The 19,932-nt window shown below is 48.5% G+C and overlaps 1 protein-coding gene across 1 annotated transcript in view; it reads left to right on the forward strand.

The window, feature by feature from the left end:
• Positions 1-815: 815 nt before the first annotated feature.
• The window catches only part of NALF2 (NALCN channel auxiliary factor 2), a 90,539-nt gene continuing 71,422 nt past the window's right edge, over positions 816-19,932 (forward strand). The window contains exon 1 of the mRNA XM_075007677.1: positions 816-2,110. Within this exon, the coding sequence (XP_074863778.1) occupies positions 1,319-2,110 (792 nt within the window). The 5' untranslated portion in view covers positions 816-1,318. The remainder of the gene's footprint in view (positions 2,111-19,932) is intronic.

Here is a 19,932-nt window from a genome sequence, read left to right on the forward strand (position 1 = left end):
GGGGGGCCCTTAACGTGAAGCTGCTCAGCCACCTCCCCGGGGGGAATCACAGAGGCACGCTGCGGCTCGGGCTTCTCCGCGGGCTGGCCGGGTCACTCCTGCGGGCGAAGGAGGCTCAAGAGCCGGGACCCATCTCCATGGCTAGCCACCCCCGCCGGGTCGCTGCGGGTTCGGCTCTCGGACCAGGCTCCAGCGGCGGTCTCCGCTGCCCGTCAGTCCCGGGGGGTGGGGGGGGGTCCCTAACCGGCTGCTTCCTGCGGGAACCAGGGAACGGGGCTCGGCCAGAGCCACCCCAGACTCGCGCACCAATAACCCCTTCGCTGTCCTTCAGCACCACGCGGCCGGGAGCTCGGCCTGCGCCCGCCCGGGCCTGGCTGCCTCAACCCGGGTACCTGAGTGTGCCGGGGGGCGGGGGAGGGGGCGCCCTGGGATCCGCCAGCGGTGGGGGAGGGGGGCGTTGCCCCCCCAGCAGGGTGCACGCCGGGGACTGTGCGCAGGGGCCGAGCGCGGGGCAGGGAGCAGCCCGGCGCGCAGGGGCCGGGCGGGGGGCGGGGATGAACGAAGGCGCAGCGCGGCGCGCGGCGGATGAATGAATGAATGAACGAGCGCGCGAGCGAACCCGCCCGGCAGTGAATGGAGAGGCTGGCGTGGGGGAGGGGAGCGCAGAACACGGCGGGGCCGAGGCGCGTGGAGGGGAGGGGGTGCGGCGCGCGCAGGCGCCTCCCCCCCCCCCCCCCCCCGCCCTCCTCGCGGGCCTCCCCCCTCCCCCACCGGTTTCTCAAGGTGTTCTCCGCGCGGCTGAAGATGGCGCCAGCGTGAGGGGGGATGGGAGGCAGGCGAGCCCGGGCCCGGCGGCTCCGGAGCGGGGACAGCGTCGCCCCCCAGAAGAGAAAGCGGAAAGCGGCGTGAGCGGCTGGGCGCGGCGCCGGCCGCGGGAGGATGCCGGGGGCCGGGCGCTGAGCAGGGGCCGGCGGACGAGGCTCCCGCCCGGCTCCGCTCGGGGCTGAGGGCGCGCTGCGCGGCCTGGCGCCGGCGGAGCGCAGCCGGGCGCTGCTGAGGCCCGCGGCGCCGCTTTTCCCGCCCGCAGCACCATGCGATGGCCGGCGGCGGCGGCCGGTAGCAGCCCGGGCGGCGGCGGCGGCGGCGGCCGCGGCGGCGGGGGGGGAGGCACGTCCTTGTTCCCAGCCGGGAGAACCATGCCCATCCTCAGCCCCGGCTCCGGCGGAGGGAGGTGACATTGCGGGGGGGAGACTCCAAGCCCCGCGCGCCGCCCCGGAGCCCGCCGCCGCCGCCCCTCCCCCGCCGCCGCCCCTGAAATATGAGCAGCGGGGCTTGGATGTATCCACGAGAAGATGAGGCCGTGCTGAGCATTTGTTGCGCGCCCAGAGCCGCCGACAAGCCCTGCGCCGACTCCGAGAGGGCCCAACGATGGCGAATGTCTCTGGCCTCCCTGCTGGTTGTCACCGTCCTGCTCTCTGATCGCCTCTGGCTCTGCGCCGGGGCCAAGCTCAGAGCCAAGGAGAGGAGCCTCGCCATGCCGCCGCCCCGCGGGGCGGCCCAGCCCCGCTTCCCACGGACCGGGGAGCCGCACTCCCAGGAGGGGCGCTGCGAGATGTTTTTAAGCAATTTGACCAAACTGGCTGTCCCGATCCCACACTGCGCCGGGGCCCGGGCTCGCTTCGATCTGGACTCAGCATGCACCACGCTGTACTCCTTGCAGCGACTCTGGGGCCCCTTCCCCTCCGTTCCCCTCCGGCCGCCCCCCTCCGCCGCCGCCTCCTTTCTCCCCTCTCCCTCCTCCAAAATCAACTTCTTAAAGGCTTATTTTAGGAACTTCAACCTCTCCTTTTGTGATACTTACACCATCTGGGACCTGCTGCTGGGCATGGCCGGCCCGGACAGCTTGGATTGCAGCTTGGAGAACCTGATGGTGGATTTCGTGGCTGCTGCAGGCGATGCTCTGGACGGGGAGGCGTGTGGCAGCTGCGTCCAGGCTTATCAGAGGCTGGACCAACACGCTCAGGAAAAATATGAGGAGTTTGACCTCTTGCTGGAGAAATACTTGCAATCAGAGGAATATTCAGTTAGATCCTGCATAAGAGACTGCAAGGTAGGAGGGGGCAGCCCAGGGGCCTCCGAGCCCTGCCCAACCGCACTAGAAGAAAAGTAGCTTAAGGCAAATCACACTCTTTTCCTTGGCCCCAGACTCCCCTTCCCCCTCTCCCCTGGTGTCCCTTTGTTCTGTCTGTTGGCTGGTTGGACTCTTTGGCTCTCCCAAGAATTGGTTAATGCTGATGTGGCCTCTTTGGATGTGCTGGAGCCCCGCAATGTGATAATGTACGGGCAAAAGTCCCAGCAGCAGGAGGAAGAGGAGGAAAAGGGGATGAAACCGTACAATCCGGTAAAAATAATAATAATAATAAAAGCCCGTGGAGGTTATGACTTGAGCGCTAGGGGGGGTCCCCCGGGCTCTTTCCTCTCACCCAGCAGGGGCTGGCAGAAGTCATTTCCTAGATGTCTTCCTGAGCTGGAAGTCAGTGGCACCCCCCGGGCTAGCTGGTCTTTCCAACTCCAGTCCCACAGAGGAGGCTGGAAGGGGCAGCTAGCCTGGGGGATGCCAGGACAGAGCCCATTCCTCAGATCAGGTGAATCCAAGCGCTGCATACGGCCAGTCCCATAGGAAAGCCCCTAGAGACACATTCACCCCCTTGAGTGCAGCCCGGACTTTGGTCTGGGGACCGGAATTTGCCCACGGGGCAGGGGTGGGAGCCCTTTGGGTTCTGCTTCCTCCAGCCCATTGTAAATCAGGGGTGCTCCTGCACAGTGCAGGGGGTGAAAGGGAGCCTGTTGATGGGTAATTAGGCAAAGGTGTTTTAGAAATGAAATGCTGACCTGACATGACCCAAGAGGGCTGTCCCCTCCCCCCAGCTCTCTCAGATTGCCCTCTGCCATGCTGGCAGGTCTCCAGGAGGCTCGTCAGAGAAAGGGAAGAACCAGGCATTTGTGAAGGAAGGTCCCTGACATGTCTGTGTCCTGAGGGAAGTACCTGGTGGATCAGGGAGTTTGGAGTTAGCAGAGGCCAGGCCTTTGAACTTCTCCACATTGTTTACTCTTAACCACCTATTGTTGCAAAGTATTTCCCCTCTGTTTCCCAGAAGCGGGAGGGGAAGGAAGGATGCCCTTTCCCTTGCTAGAAGAGGCCCCCGGAGCTGCTTGTGCTAAGCCCTCCATCCCCCTGCAGTGCAGTGTTAGGAGAAGCCTGCATTCTCCAAAAATGTATACCTACTCACCCACAATCCCTCCCGGGTGAAGACTAGTGCCTCATTACATTCCTAGCAGACCCCTGGGTCAGTGTTACTCATCAGCACACACATGTCCCCTCTGAGCAGGGCTGGAGGCAGCTTTCTGTTAGTTCTCCTCACTGAGCCACGGTGAGCTGGCCCTGGCAGGTAGGAGAGAGGCAGCAGTAGGGCACATGGTGGGTGATGATCCAGGGGGTGGAAAGTGAACTTTCTTCCCCTCTGGACTCTGAGGCTGGATGCAGGGCTGGATGACAGTACCAGCAGTAAACAGGCACTGGGGAAATTCCACTTAACTTATGTAGACCAAAGACCGAGACCTCAAGGGGCTGGGCCTGGGCCCACCCATGTGTATGTGGACAATGCCTTGCACAATGTGAATGTTGCTATAATACAGAGAAATAATTTCCATAACCAAATAGTTATTTTGTACCTAGGAGCATTAGTCCATATAATGGGCAGTGACATGTGTGGCCAGTATTTCAAAAGAAGGCAAAAATACCCACAATGCACTTAGCTAATTGTGTACTGCTGTATCTCTTGTGGAGAGGAATTCATTCCCAAGGCTGCAGGTGATTGGTTCATGTTCAAGAAGCATAAGAGGTTGCCATGCTCCAGCATCAATTGGAACAGACTTCCCAGCCCATTTTAGTCAATTACATATTGAATGTATTCCTATTCCCATCTAGATTCCTTGTATTACATTAAACTCTTCAGTTGTGTCTCATGGAAATGGCATAAAGGCCTAATCCCCATAATGTGGCTCTTTGAACTTCAACATGTTCAAGAGTCCCTGAGTGATTCTGATGAGATTTCCTGAATTTACCTGCCCAGGAATTGTAACTGTCTTGATAGTGATACCTGAATTATTTTCTCAGAGCATTTTCTTGGGGAAGAGAGAGTGTCTGTGTGATACAGCAAAGGCTTTGCTTCCTCATCACCTCACAGAGCCGTGGTGTCAGCATTCACAAACAGACCAGGGTTGCTCTTGGTCAAAACTTGTGTGGGTGACCTCTAAGGAGAACTCAAAGTTGCAGTAAAGGTACTCGTGACACATTAAGTGTTCTCCTCCCCAGGGAAGTACTTGAACTAACACCTTAATATAGTGCTGGAGCATGGAGTTGCTGCTGCAAGAACCATCTGTCAGGTGATGTAAAACTGAGATTCTGATCCCTTTGTGACATTTTTTGTATTGTTTCCCTAATGAACATTTCTGGAAAGATAGCCCTGAAAATTTCCATCTGAGTAATTATATTCTGCCTACTAAATTCTTCCTGCCGTTTCAAAGGTATATGATCTGCTCACACTAAATTGTTTTGCATTGTTGCTCTGCTCTGTTAAATTGTCATCACATTCCACTGGAAAATGACTGCATTACTGCAATTTATTATTTGTATTACAATAACATCCTGAGGTATTGGTCAGAACCTCATAGTGCTTGCCACTCTATACACCTGTACAAAGAAATGATCTCTGCCCCCCAACCATTCAGAATCTCGATTAAGACAGGTCACAGAATAAGTGTTAGAAAGGGAGGGAATGGAGGAGGAAAGGGAAGGGTAATAGTGATTAGGATATATGGCTCTATAGATTAGCTACTTTCACAGCTTGTTGATACTGAATCTTTTAAAATAAACAGTAACAAATAAACTAATACCAACAATCCTTATTGCCAGTTACCTTGGTATTTTCAGATGGCAGCTTTCCATAGGCATCACAGACAACGTGCGTCTTAAGGAGGGAGAAGGCAGTGGCTTTATGGACCAGTGTGAGGATTGTGTTCTAGATGTGAGGAGCAGACTAGAAGAAAATACAGACATTTGTGGGAGTAGAGAGCAAACGGGCACGGATTTTGGTGGGGTGACAGTAAGCCAAAGGTAGGGAGTGGGAGAGATGTGTGTGTTTCCAGTGTGCATAATTTTAAAAGCATGTTGGCATCCCTTAGGATAAAGGACCTATAGGAGAGTCAGACACTATCTGTGTGTATGACTACCATAGAGTCAAGGGTGTAAATAACCAAAATGCAGGAGACTTACATAGAGGGAGCAATATAAGAGGGAGCTTTGTATACAAGAACATAAAATGGTCATCCGGGATCAGGGCAAAGGTCCATCTAGCTCAGTATCCTGTCTTCTGACAGTGGCCAATGCCAGCTGCTTCAGAGGGAATGAACAGAAGAGGTAATCATCAAGTAAGTTGCTCATCAGCTTCTGACAATTACAGAGACAGTAGGGATGCATGGATCTATCCTCCATGAATTTACCTAGTTCTGTTGTGCATCCTGCTATAGCCTTGGCCTGCATAACATCCTGTGGCAAAGAGCTCCACAGGTTGACTGTAGGTTGTGTGAAAAAATACTACCTTTGATCGTGTTAAACCCCTGCCCATTCATTTCATTTGGGGGCCCTAGTTCTTGTGTTACGAAGATTAAGTTACACTTCCTTATTTACTTTCACCACACCAGAGGTGGTTTTATAGCTCTCCATCGTTTTCTCCCCTTCATCATCTCTTTTCCAGGTGAAAAGCCCCAGACATATTAATCCTCAGTGGCTATCTGCCTGGACATTTTCAGTGAAAGGTTTACCCATCAATTCAGCAAAACATTTAAGCACTTGCTTAACATCGATCTTTGTTGAGTTTAACATGTGATTTGTGGAATGAGAGCTTTAAAGGATGAAAGTACTAAAGAAATTAGTGGGTTGGGGACTCGGATGAAAAACTGATACAACTAAAATCTACTACTTATATGTCTGCATGTAAATGGATGCCCAGATGATATAGTGATGGGCTTACCCTGGAACTTAGAAAGAATAATATGTAGAAAATATATTTTTAAATGTAGGGGTCAGGGTAGTGATAATATGATATATATCAGGTAATTTGTTAGGTTGTCAAGTAATTACTATGATTATTTGTATCACCAAATAACATCAGTTTTACACGTTTGACAAGATATATTTGAAAAATAGCCATGGAGCTCTCCATTTGCAAAAGGAGGATAATAACAAACACATCAGTTGTTGTGGTGATTAGTGAATTATTATGACCTGATTTTTCAAAGGTTCTGAGTACCCGGAGCTCTCATTTCCTTCAGCTGAGGTTGTGATTATTCACCATGTCTGAAAATTCAAGCTATTTATCTGCATAAAGCAACTTACATTTGTTTAAAAAAAACAGTCATGTAGCACTTTAAAGACTAACAAAATAATGTATTAGGTGATGAGCTTTTGGCTACCTCTCTGTTACTATCTTACATTTGTAAAGTACTAAACAAATGCTGACTACCATCATATTTGAAAATGTGACTTTTGGCTATATGCTGCTCAGAGAATATTTTCATTTACGATGCACTGCAGAGCACTTTTCACCTAAAGTTTTGTTTTCTTTTTTGTTTGGATATTTGGGAGAGGGTTATGATAAAAAAGAGAGAAAGTGTGAGAATGAAAGATAAATGCAGTGAAATCCAGTTTGAAAATCAGTGGCAGCTGCAAAAATCCTGCATAAAAGGATTGCTCTCTCAGAGTTAGATTTTGCATGTCTGGTAGAGCTGCGTGAAATCAAACTATCTGGGGTCAGCAGTTGACCCCTGTAGTTCTCATTATTGTGGTCAAAAAGAGGTCAAAGGGAGAAACTCCCCTGTCGACCTCCCTTGGTGTAGGTGGCCAGGTAAGTCGATGGCAGATAAGTCAATTCTAGCAACACAGTTGCTGTAGCTAGAATCACGTATCTGCAGTCAACTTACCTGTCTAATATATACTAAACCCACAGCGGTTACGTCAGGCGGAGGAGGCTTGGAAGGGAGTAGCCCGCTAGGGAAAGGCACCTGACCAGACCAGAGCGGTTTGGGCTTTGATTTGAGTTTTAAGTTAATAAGCCAGACCCCAAGTAAGGCCATGGTTACTGGACTTGAGAAATGTTTTATATTTTAGTTCAGTTTATTGAGGAACTCAGAGGGGGAAGCTGAGATTTGGGGTTGCCATCATGGCCATTATGAGGAGGCCACTTACTGACAATGTGAGACAGCTTCTACTCTGTGTGTGGAATGTTTTGGTTTTTTTGTTTTCTTCTTTGTTTTTAACTAGATTTCAGGCTGACTGCGACTGTTTTGATTCTTATAAGCCACAGAGCAATGGCTAGTTTGAGCACCAATGACGTATGATTGGCTTTTGCTCTTCCTCTTTATAATGACAGGCAAACAAAAAGCAAGTTTGTGTGTGGGTTTGGTTGTCTACCTACTTCGGCCGTTTTCCCCCCACCCTTGATATGTTTCTTGTCTTCTCAGGCCCTGATGTTGCAAAGATTGAAACAGAGTTGCAGTTACCAACATTCTACTCACACACAATTTAAAATCCTTGCTCTGCTCCTTCACTGAGGGAGCCTCCTTCCCCTCTCCCCTGGTTATTCACATGACCATTTTAACTGGGCCTGCTCAGGGTGTTGGGCTGCAGGAGGGGGTGAGGGCTCTGGGGTGGGGCTGGGGTTGAGGGGTGTGGCATGCAGGAGGGTGCTCTAGGCTGAGATTAAGGGGTGGAGGGGGGGAATCAGGACTAAGGCTGAGACATGGGTGGAGGGGCATGGAGAACAGGCTCATGAGCAGCGCTTACCCCAAGCAACTCCCAGAACAGTGGCATGACCCACTCTGGATCCTATGCAGAGCTGCAGTCAGGCAGCACTACCCACCACCCACATGCACAGGTGCCACCCTTGCAATTCATGTTGGCCATGATTCCTGGACAACGGGAGTTGTGGGGAAGTGCTTGAGGTAGAGGCAGCATGTGAAACTCTTCAGCTGCTCACAGGAATAGGAACCAGAGAAGGGGGTCATGCTGGCTGATTCTCAGGAGCCATGTGACATGGAGGCTAGCAGGAAACCTGCCAGCCCCACTGAGTGGTGCCACGAACTGGTAGTTAATGGCCTGGTCAGTCATGCTGACCAGAGTTGTGCCAGGATCCCTTTGCCAGGTTGAAAAAGGGATACCTGGTCATTACTTTATATGTGTATAAGTGCATACACAGAGCAGTTTTCTTGAAGTCAACAGATGTGGGAGGGTGGAAATCCAAAGATCTAAGGGAGTTAAGGACACAAACTCTGTTGAATTTACTACCTAAATCCTAGCTGGCGGGACCACTTACAGTGTGTTATTCAAACCTTAAGACTGTAAGATCCTCAGGGCAGGGACTGGGTCTTACCTTGTGTTTGTAGAGCACCAAGCATAACAGGCTCTAGTTTGGGCCTCTGGGCACTCCTTCAATATGAGGACCAGATTCTCTGCTGGTATCCATCAGTGTAGCTCCATTGGAGTTGATGACCCTATGTCAATTTTCACCAGTGAAGACTCTACCCCTAAGTAGTTATTAACATTTGGCCAAATATTTTGGACAAACTACTTTCAGTTCATAGGTTTTTAGTTTTTGGTTTTTTTTTTTAACATTCTCTTTAGTCAAATCATTTGCTGCTACTTATTTATGACGGCTGAAGGCTCACTTATGTCATGTGGCAATACTGCTACTTTTTGATTGGATGCATGAAATACTTTTTGAATAGAACAGCAAATGACTCATGTGTTAACTCTTCCTGGTGCAAGGTACCAGAAAAACTATCTTTGCTGCTAGAATGTGATACTTCTAAGAATGCTTTCACAAGTCCCCTATGGTCACCTAATTGCTGGCAAACTGGCTCTTAACTCTTTGTATGATGGATGTGTCTAAAAATCCAAGCATGATCCAGGCTCCATTGTGAGTAGCAGCAGAGTGAAAATGACACATTAATTCATTAGCATATTTGGTAAGTTTTCCCCCTTATTTGATCCGCTGTAATTGAAAAGGTGAAGGCTCAGTGCTGTGAGAGTGATGGTCTAATATAAAGATGGAGAAGTCATAGTGGGTGGTACTTGCCCCTTTAAGACCCTTTGAGAATCAACGGCCTTCATGATATTTATTGGCAGCAGTGCTGGAGGTGCCCTCTGCCAGGAGAGAGACACAAATCAGTGCTTTCTGGCTCAGTTTACTACACAATTAAATATTTTCGAAAATATACAGCCCCGTCTCCTGCTCTTTCCTAGCTGAGAAAAGCAAGTAATATGAACCCATTCCAGTGATAGAGGGACTGTCATCTGTGCATCATCCTGAAACCTAGATCATCACTTCAGAGCTGTGAGGAGCAGGAACAACTGGTGATGCTAGAAGTAAACCAACTTTCCCTCCTGGCAGCCGAGATGTTCTGTGTTGAGTCACTAGTGTGGCCTCTGGCCTCTAGGGGACAACTCAGTTACATGTGGCAGCATCATGCTCATCTGGACCAAGCAAGGGATTTCTGCCGCTGAGACCTGTTGCAGCCTTGAGCCAGAGATGTTAAGGGACTTGGCCAGGTGTCCCCATCTATAAACCCTATTTATGAGATGTGGTGAAGCACAAGGCAGGAAGAGTTTCATTACAGAATGGGATTTTTGCACAGTGCTTGTATTGATTGAATCAGGTTTTGTTGTTGTTGTCATCCAGATGTCACTTGTCCAAATTTCAGCTAGATCCAAACGACATGTCGTTAATGGACATACTATGACACAAGTTACACACCTCAGTGAGTGTGGCAAGGCCGGAGCTGGAGCAGCTGGAAAGAGACTTCACAGATGGCCCGGCTTAAACAATAAAACCCTCTCTGGGGTTTCCCTCTTATCATCCTTGTTCAGTCAGAAACAACACACAAAGTCTGCTTCTGCCTTTCTTTCCTGCAGCTTATTGGACTGCAAATTCCAAGCCAAGAAAAGGAAATCAAACCAAAGTGCTGTCCTATGTGTGTTATATCCCCAAAGTGTACAGTCCTGGCTTCTGCTCAAATCAGACTTCCTCCCAGTATGAGCCCAAGCTTTGCTGCCTCTCAGTCCCTCAAGGTAGGAAGTCTCCCCAGCTTGGACTCTGAAAGCCCTTTTTGCTTTTCACTCAAGCTCCACTCACCCGTCCCTCCATCTGGGGTCAGAGGCACACATCCCAAAAAGGCACCAGTGGGCAGGGCACAGCAAGATTTTGGGAACCACATGGGGACACTGGCTAACCAGCACATGCTCTTAGTGAGTCAAAGCAGAAGTTCATGTTGACAAATGCTTCCCTGGATCTGAAATTGTCAAATCTCTGTATGTAAAATATTTCTCATTACATTTTTTAAGCTTTGATAATGTGCCCCCCACTGTACTTGACAGTTCTTGCCCTGGAGACATTCTAGTCTAGGAGACAGCCTGATAAGATATCTTGGGAGACTCACAGAATGGGCAGTTTCCTTTAGATCACTTTTAAGCCCTCAGTTCTTTTCTTTGGGCATTACAGCAGAAGTGAGTCCATAGGAGGAATTAAATGAGCAGAGAGTGGGGTTAACAGATGAAGACAGAGAGAGGAAAGATGGGAACAGGCGTGAAAGTGGGAATGGGTAAAGGAACCTAAGGTCTAAACCTGTATTGCTAATGGAACGAAAAGAGCCAGGGCTGCCAGGACTATAGCTGGGTGTTGACTTACATGGGCTCTGAAGGTGGAGAGAAATTTAAATCCAATACGATTAGCAGGAGGGAGCTAGAGGAGTGATTCAGAGATGCACTGATTTCCTGGTTGGGTGGAGGGAAGAGAGAAAAGTCCAAGATGCCCCTAAGATTGCAAGCCTGAGCATTGCGGAGAAAGCTGGAGCAATCAATGCTGGTGAAAGGTGGGAGAGGGAAGAATTCAGGTGCCGAGATTGATCCATATTATTCTTGAACTGGTGGTAAAGGATCCAGAATGGTATGTTGGAGGCATGCTGTAATGTCCAGGCCTGGATGGGGCCAGCATTTATATCATTAGAATTTACAAAAAACAAAGTCTCTCCTGTCAGAATACAAGATCAGCAGGACGTGAAGTGAGTTTACCTTTGCGTATTGCACCTTCAGCACATTTACAAACATTAGCTCTTTTTATTAAAGCACTAGATCCATGATACACATTAAACTCAGTGTTGCTGTTGAGAAGACAATGTAATGCAGAGGGGAGCAGGGGTGACCCCCCCTGAGACAATGGGGAGCAAAAAGAATAGCAGTAGGAGAGAGAGAATGTAATCCTGTGAGACAGCGGGGGGTTCAACAGAGAATGGGGTAGCGGAGCATGGACAGGAGAGGAGATACTGTTTTTCTAGAGAGGAGGGAAAAAAAAATCTGAACTAGGTATGGAAATGAGCCCAAAGAAGGGAATTGGTGAGTCAGAATGAAAGAAGAGACAGGAATAGAGAGGTGGAAGAATAAGTTGGAAGAGATGCATATCTTTTAGGTCAGTTAATTGTATAGAATTTATGTACCAGCATCTCAAAGTCTGGAGTCCTCGCCCTGGATTCTTAAAGCACTTAAAGAGGGAAAACCAAACTCATAAGTAGAGAAGGGATAGCAGGGTTGGCAGTGGTGCTGTGCCAACAGTCTGGGAGCTGTAGTGGATCACAACCTCAACATGAATCAATTGTGCAACACGGTTGCAAACAAGGAAATGCGATTTTAGTTTTCATTAACAGCGGCATAGTATGCAAGTCCCGCGAGGTGATAGTGCCACTCTGCTGGGTGCTGGTTAGGCCTCAGCTGGAGTAACATGACCAATTTTGGTCACCAGTGTATGGAAAGGATGTGGAGAAACTGGAAAGACTCCAGTGGTGACTTGACAAAGATGAGCAAAGGGGTGGAATGTAAGCCACATGAACAATGGCTGAAGGAACTGGGCATGGTTAATTTGGAAAAGAGGTGATTGGTGGGAGACATGATATCACTGTTCAAATACCTGAAAGGCTGCCATTAAAAAAAAGAAAAAGTTTCAGTTGCCACCCGCACAGGACAAGAAGCAATGGGTTCAAACCATAGTAGAGCAGATTTAGCTTAAATCTCAGGAAAAACTTCCTAACTATAAGAACTGTTAGACAAAGGAACAGACTGCCTAGGAGGTCATGGAAGTCCCTAACTGGAGGTTCTCAAAAGGAGGCTGGATGGTTACTTGTCTTGGATTTGTCAAGTTTAAGTCATCCTATATCTTGGCATGGAGCTTGACTTGATGACCCTTATGGTCCCTTCTAACCCTATGGCATTGTGATAAGACAAGGCTGGGGAACTTTTTTTGGTTTGGGGTCCACTGACCCACAAAAAAATCAGTTGGGTGCCCCACAGAGGAGAAGCAAAAAACAAAAACCAACCTCCTCCCACCCACACACACATGCACGCCTCACTGACATGGTCCCCAACTGAAAAAAACAACAACAACAAAAAGGCACTCCTCTCATTTCCCTTGCACACCCACTTAGAGCAAGCCAGGGCTAGTAGATTTTGTGGGCTCCCCTAGGTTCTGGGGTAGGGCCAAAATGAGGGGGTCAGAGTGGAAGGGGGTGCCAGGAAGAGGGCTTGGGATGTGGGATCTGGTGGGAAAGAGGGTGCAGGATTGGGCTGGGGACTCTGGGAGGATGGAAGGGTGCAGGAGTGGGCTGAGGTGGGTGATCTGGATGGGAGTGGGTTCAGGGACATGCGTGGGGTGGTTTGGGCCACATGGGGGTACAGTAGGGGGCTGAGGTGGGTGGTCTGGGCAGGAGTGGGTGCAGGAGAAGGCTAGGAGTTGGGGTCTGAGACGGAGGGGGTGCAGGAGCAAGGTAGGAAATCTGAGATGGGGGTGCAGGAGTAGATGGGAGTAAGGGGTCTGGGCAATGGAGCAGGACTTACCTGGTGCACCTCCCTGGGGGAATGCATGGCTCCATGACCTTCATTGCTCCCAGGCACCGCCCTCTGGCTGTTCTTATTGGATGCAATTCCAGCCAATCAGAGAAGCAGGGGAAAAGCCTCCAGGCAGCGCTTCCCTGAACTGCCATTCCCCCAGCTGCGGGAGGGGGAGTGGCAGTGGTGGCAGAAGCAGCAGTGACAGTGGCAGCACACGGAACACGCAGGGGCAGTTTCCCCCTTTGCCTGCCCACCCCGCCCCCCTCCAGATCCAGCCCTGGCTTGCCTGACTCCAGCCCACAAGGGTCAGGGCTCTATACTCTTCACCCACTGCAGTGTGGATCCTGGGGAGGGGCTCCCCGAGCCTCAGGGGCTGGATCTAGGCAGTCTGTGGGCTGGATCCGGACTGTGGGCTGCAGGTTCCCCACTCCTGTCATAGGAGAATTGATATTGCTGAAATAAAGTTACTGACTGATAAGTTTAAACTCGGGAAATATTCCACCCACAGTCTGAGGAGCTCCTGGAGGCTGGAGTGTCAAATGCTATCATTTGGGAGATATAAAAGGAGCTTTTTATTTCCTGATGAGTAACAACAAGGTTTGCTAAAGGAAGGTTAAGCAAGCTTCATGCATCGGCTGATCCGTGCAGGATAGAGGAAGGATTTTTCTTCCTTGCCATATACAGTAATTGGCCATACACATGAAGGGAGGTCAGCATCTTCTAAGACAGCGGAGGTCACTGCCAAATGTGATACACCAGACCATTGGTCCACGGATGCACCAGGGTCAAAAGGAAAGTGTTCTCCCCAGCTAGGGCTCCCTGGAAATATCCCAGGCGACAGCATTCACTGACAGGGTGTTTCAGGCTGGGATTTCCCTAGAACTATCCCAGGACAAAAGCCATCACTGATGGTTGAGGATGAGGATGAAATGGGCCCCTGTGGCAAAGGGGAAATGAAAAATCTAGTATCTGTCTGGAAGTATCAGAAGGGTCAAACAACAAGAAGGGGAAAAAAACGCTGTTTGGGAGGCACACAAGGGATAAAACTAGAAGGAACAGGATAAAATTAAGCACATGGAGATATAGGCTGATTACTGGCAAAATCTCTCAGGCAGGAATTAGTCTTCAAGGGAAGGGTTCACCGATTGTTTTCATGTCACTTAAAACCAGATTGCAGAATAGATTGGAGAGAACATCCCTGCTTCTCCCCTGAGGGGACGAGGAGGAGATCCTGGCTCCATGGAAGTCAACAGCAAAACTCCTGTAGAGTGAGGTGGAGTCAGGATTTCACCTCTGAGATGGCGATAAGATATGGTTGCACGGGTCTCTGCCATCTGTGATTTCTATTCTGTATACAGCTCTCTGGAGACTAGGAAAAGGTTCAGTTTAAGATTTGCTCCTGTGAGGTTAATGTTGGGCCTCACAACGTACCTGGACTGGAGCAACAAGGCCCAGCAATATAGTGACTGACATGGAAGCCATTGTCACTAACCCAGAATGAGCAGCAGCCCTTCTCACTGACTTCACAGGGAAGCAATGAAATCCTGGCACAGAACTGCAGGTCCACATCCTCCAAAGTCTGCTGCAAATGTTGGTAGTAATGATAGCATTTAGCTCGTCTCAAAGCATCTCCTGAAGTAACATTACCCTCATGTCACACTAGGGAAATGGAGGCACAGAGTGGCAGTGACCCCTCCCCGCTAGCCCATGGTCACACAGCTGGTCAGTAGCAGAGTTAGGAAGAGAACACCTCTCCCATGTCCTAGTCCAGTGTTCTGCTCACTGACCATTGACTCTGTTTTGACTTCCCCTTTATGGTGAGGATGTGGGTGTGGGGAAGGGGGAGCAGGAGCAGCCTGGCCATGCTGCATCCTGAAAAAGACGAGACCCTGGAGGTTTGCCTCAGTGACTGTACCGAGTTCCCAGTTAAAGTCGCAATGAGGTTTGATTTACATACCCCTCATCTGTCCTGGCTGAGTTTCAGCTCTTCCTCCCACTACCCGTTCCTGGCCTGATATTTCGTGGCAGCAGCATGTGCATAGCTTGTGCAAGCACCATATGGCAGCTGCTTCCCATTTCACTGCATGTGCACTAGCCTCTCTGTGTCCCAGTCAAGGGTGTCATGTTGGCCGCTGCACAAGCCAGGGAATTGCAGCGTGAAGCCAAGCAGTAATATCGTGAGCCTGGAACAAGCGCTTGACTCGGCGGGTTATTCAGCTAAAGCATTCAACATTCACCCCAACAATGTATCCCTGTAGGGCCCCGTCCCACAGTGCTCACTTGTCCCTGGAGGTCAGCAGGACTCCTTTGCATTTATGGACTCAGAACCTGGGCTTCAAAGAAAGTTTGATTCAGTAGAATGTGGTGAGCAGTTAGCCTGTGACCCAGATGCTTCTGGCAATGCAAACAAAATCTGTTGTAAAATGGCTGAGCCATTTAGCTTTGGAAAAACAACATGTGCTATAACTGCTTTTCCTAAGAGCAGTGACGATGCATGCTGGGAATAGATATGTAAGAAAAGCTGCTGCAGTCTAGCAAATTTCAGATGGACACACAGGAGTGTAATGCTCAAATGAAGCTGTAATTTAACCTGCCAGCTCTCACTGCTAGTGCAGAGCTGTTTCTTTAAGTGCTATTTAAATATATATATAAAAATACTACAGCTGTGTTCAGTGCTGAAGTTGTGAGTCAAATACAAGCAAGGGAACCCAAAGGATAGGCCTAAGCTCTGATCTCAATTCATCCTGTTAGACCATGTTGCTTACTTAAATCGTGTTGCTTTAGGTTTCTATAAATAAAGAAAAGTATCACCAGTATCCATACGGGTGCTGAAAAGTTAGGCCTTTGTGGCATGAATGATCAAAAGTTCCTGACCATTGCCTTTGCTTTTCAAAGATTTTTGCCAGTCTGGCAAATACTCACCAGTGGGGAGCATGTTATTAATCAATCATTGTCTAAAGCTACTTCACACTTTCACATTACATCCAGTAATAAATCACCCAGGTTACAAGCCATTTACCAAGACCATCTGCATAAACTTCACGGAGCTCAATAACATACTGTCAAACACAACTTCAGTAAAAAAAATGGTAATTATTTCAGCCTTCAGACTTATATAACTATATGATATAAAGCAGTGTTTCTTAAACTATGTTCCGCAGAACAGTGGTGTTCCGTGAACAACTCATAAGTGTGCCATGAGTGTCTGACATTTTTTACGTATCATACACCGAGGGTCTATATTTTCTCTTACTAAAATGTTATTTCTTCCTTGCTATGATACCTGATTAAATTGCTTTATTTTGTTTTTGCTGTTTATGTTGCCATTTTGGTGTTGCTGGTTTTTTTGTTTCTGGTTCTTTTTTTTTTTGGTTTGACAACAAATTTAAAAAAAAAATTTCAGAGGTGTTCCGCATAAAAAATACTATTGTTTGGTGTTTTGGGATCTCAACAAGTTTAAGAAACACTCATGAACATGAGCAAAACAAATCTGCTTTTTTATATGCCATGAGATTGTATCCTCTACTGCAGTGGTAGGTGTATATGCACATTTAGATCACTTACCTCGTTACATTTAACCCTATCCCCAGAACAACTGGTATAAATGAGAACTGATCAAAGCATTTTCCTTGTAGTAAAAAGATGAATGTCTAAAATACTTTTTTACCACAGATTTTTTTTTCATATTTAAAGTTCTAATTTGGTGAATTGGAAGGGTCTCTAGGTACTGTGAGAAGGGGATACAGATTGCCCCATCACAACAGCATTTGTTCATGCTGCTGAGCCTGAAGGTGCTTTACAAACACGTGAAAGCTACTGACAGCACAGTGTCAACTCCAGTGACTGTACATGAGCACTGTGACTTTGGCCTTTCAATGGGGCCTGTTGGGAAAACACAGTAGCTTCCTGTCTTGACATGGCTTTAGGGACACCAAATGAGAGGGAGACCAACCCACATGCAAGTCCTGTAGCTTTGCAAATATTCTAATCCTAGCTGTCAAGCAGACAAATATGTCTGTGCCAGCCCCCCATACATACTGTTAACCAAACTCTCATACAACTTCATTTTAGGGCACATAACAATCAGTCTCCATTGTACAAATAAAATTATTAAGAGCCTGCACTTGGTCACTTCAGAAGAGGTGGGGTTTAAACCTCACACCCAGTTACAAATGTAACAAAGCCACAGGTGCATGGGTGGTGCATTAACAACCCCCCCGCTCCACATACACACACTGTCCTGCCATTGGGGCAGCAAGCCATGCTGCCCCACTTATTCTGACCAAACATCTGGGGATGCTAGCCTTCCCCTATTGCCAGCTGAGTCAGCTCCAGGGGAAACTAAGCTGCTGCTGGCTTGGAGGAGATGGCACTATGTGGGTGGGGCCTTTAGGGGAGACTTACCTTCCCCTGGCCTATTATACTCACTGCCCATGCACAGATCAGCTACTTTACCACACGCTCTTTTTGAAGGTGTGGCTGACCTGTAACCCATGCTGCCATAGTGTGGCATGAACCACAGTTGTAATGTAGGGTTAATAGGAAGGATGCAGATAATGAAACCCTTAGGTAATGAATGCTGAAAACTATAACTGTCTCCTTCATTATTAGTCACACACTGAAAAGACTCCATCTGCACAAAGGCACCCGGGCTGCGTACATAGATAGAATAACAGGAGAGGTAGACAGTCATCAGCTGGGACCAGTCAGCCTGCTGACACCGGGGGACAGGTCTTCACTTGGTTTAAATTAGCATCACTCCAGTGACATCTGTGAAGCTAGGCCAGTTTACACCAGCTTAAAATTTGATCCCAGGCGTTTGGTTATTGCTTCCCAGCCAGTTGGGCCAGTATCTCGCTGCACCACACTTCACCTGCAGTCTGCTTCTGCTGTCTGAAAGTGGCACTAGAAGCTGCCTGGCCCCCAACCCAGCTTGGTCTACGTGTCTACACTAGCAACTGAGGACTAAAGTCCTTCACAGGTGCTTAAGTCTCCCCAGCTCTCTGCCCTCAAGGACAAAAGCATTTCCTGTGGTACGTATTTCTGTCCACACGACTGCTCTCCTGCTAACAAAGCTAATGTGGCTTCTAGGGAGTGGAAGATTTTTGTCCATATGATGTTTACACTGTCTGACTTTCAGGGTATGTCTGCATTTGTGCATGATTCACAACATTTTTGTCTTTCATGTGTGCTTAACCCCCACCCTCCATCCCAAACTGCAGTGGTAAGAGAAAGTGTGAATACTGCTTTTTTGGCAGGATTGCTCTGCTGTTGAGAAAGACTGGCTTGCTGGGGGTGGAAGTTTTTAAATAGCATTCACACAAGTTGACTTCTAGCAACCAGGTTGTACCAACACAGCCTTGTTGCTAAAAGTTGTGTAGCGTAGACATACCCTCTCTAAGGCATTGGCAAAGTTTCATCTGACTTTCTAGTCAACGGGAAGCTCTGCTGGGGTGATAAGTTCTGTTGGTGCATGAAGACTGAAGACTTCTGCTGTTCTTCTTAACAAACCTCAAAGTTGGGCCTAACAACTGCCCCTTTACTCTGCTCCATAAAAAAAGGTCTTTCTGATCACTGTGCTCAGGCACTAGTAGGATAGACTGGTTTTCTTCGCCCTTTATTTTGAACCAGGAAATATATGTCTTTGCCCAGCCAAGGAAACCTCATTAGAAACTGCTCAGGAGTTCCAGGGCCAGCCTCAAATGGTATAAAAAAGACAAATTACATTTGCCACCTCTTCCTTATGAAATCAGTGAAGCAATCAGGCCTAGCCTGCATGGTGCACAACCCTCCCAACCATACTAAGCTGAGTGTGACAGACATGGCATTGTAGAGACCCATAGGACACATATTAGATGTCCGTACTGTAAAGTAAAACACCTATGTAAAAATACATCAAAATAATGTTCTAATGATCACCAAATACTGTGCTGCCAGTCCACCTGCATTCTCTGGGCCCAAATCTCTCAAGCTGCAGTAGAAGAGAGGATTTCTGGGGGGGAATTTAGTATATTCCCAGAGATGGTAGCATCAGGTGTCTTATCTCTCATGTCTGTCACCATTGGATCTAGGTGCGTTGCCTATGCATACAGTAGACAGCTTTGCAGGAGTTATATTTGTAACCCTTGGCTAACACTGTTGTGCCTCCGAGATGTCTCCCGATGAGGATTTAATGGGGCCTCAAATCTGGAACTGTCAGTCACTGGGAATGGAATCTTTTATGTACTGCATAATTATTTGCAACCTAGAGCAATGTTTAAACGTATGACAGGGATTGCTGCCAAGCTGGATTTACCAGGGAGGGGTAGAACAGAATTTGTGGAGCAGCAGCCAGAGTGATAGCATGAGAGTCACGTATTTCAGTGACTAATGATTGCTTTTGCAAAGCATCCAGCATACACGAGTCCTGTCAGGTTATTGACAGCTTGTGGGAGCCAATAAACTCAGCCTAAGGTGTCATTCTCAGCAAACTATGTTTAAAGTGGCCTCTGCAGTGGATACCCTGCAGCCACAGTCAAATATTCAGTCTCCGGTTATCATGTGGGTCCTGCTGCACCCATCTACCTGCTGTTTCCACTGCACCCTGCTCTCCCAGACTCCTCATTCTCCTTCACTGATGTACAGGGCCCTCAGTGACTCTTACTGAACCCGCATAGAATGGCAGCACAGATGCCATGTAAACTTAATTTAGGTGCTTACATCTCTTAAGCTTGGTCTACACTAGGGAGTTAAGTGGATTAGAGATACCTAATTCTAGCTATGGCAGTTGAGTCGCTACAATTGGCTTACCTGCAATCAACTTGCCTGGCAGTCCACACAGAGGGAGGTCGACTGGAGAAACTCTGCCATTGACCTCACTTACTCCACATGAGCTTGAGGAGTACACGGCTTGACTGCCAAGTTTGATTTTGTTCATCTCTACGAGGTATGTGAAATTGAAC

The sequence above is a fragment of the Carettochelys insculpta genome, chromosome 13 (assembly GCF_033958435.1).
Source record: "Carettochelys insculpta isolate YL-2023 chromosome 13, ASM3395843v1, whole genome shotgun sequence".
Classification (NCBI taxonomy): Eukaryota; Metazoa; Chordata; order Testudines; family Carettochelyidae; genus Carettochelys; species Carettochelys insculpta.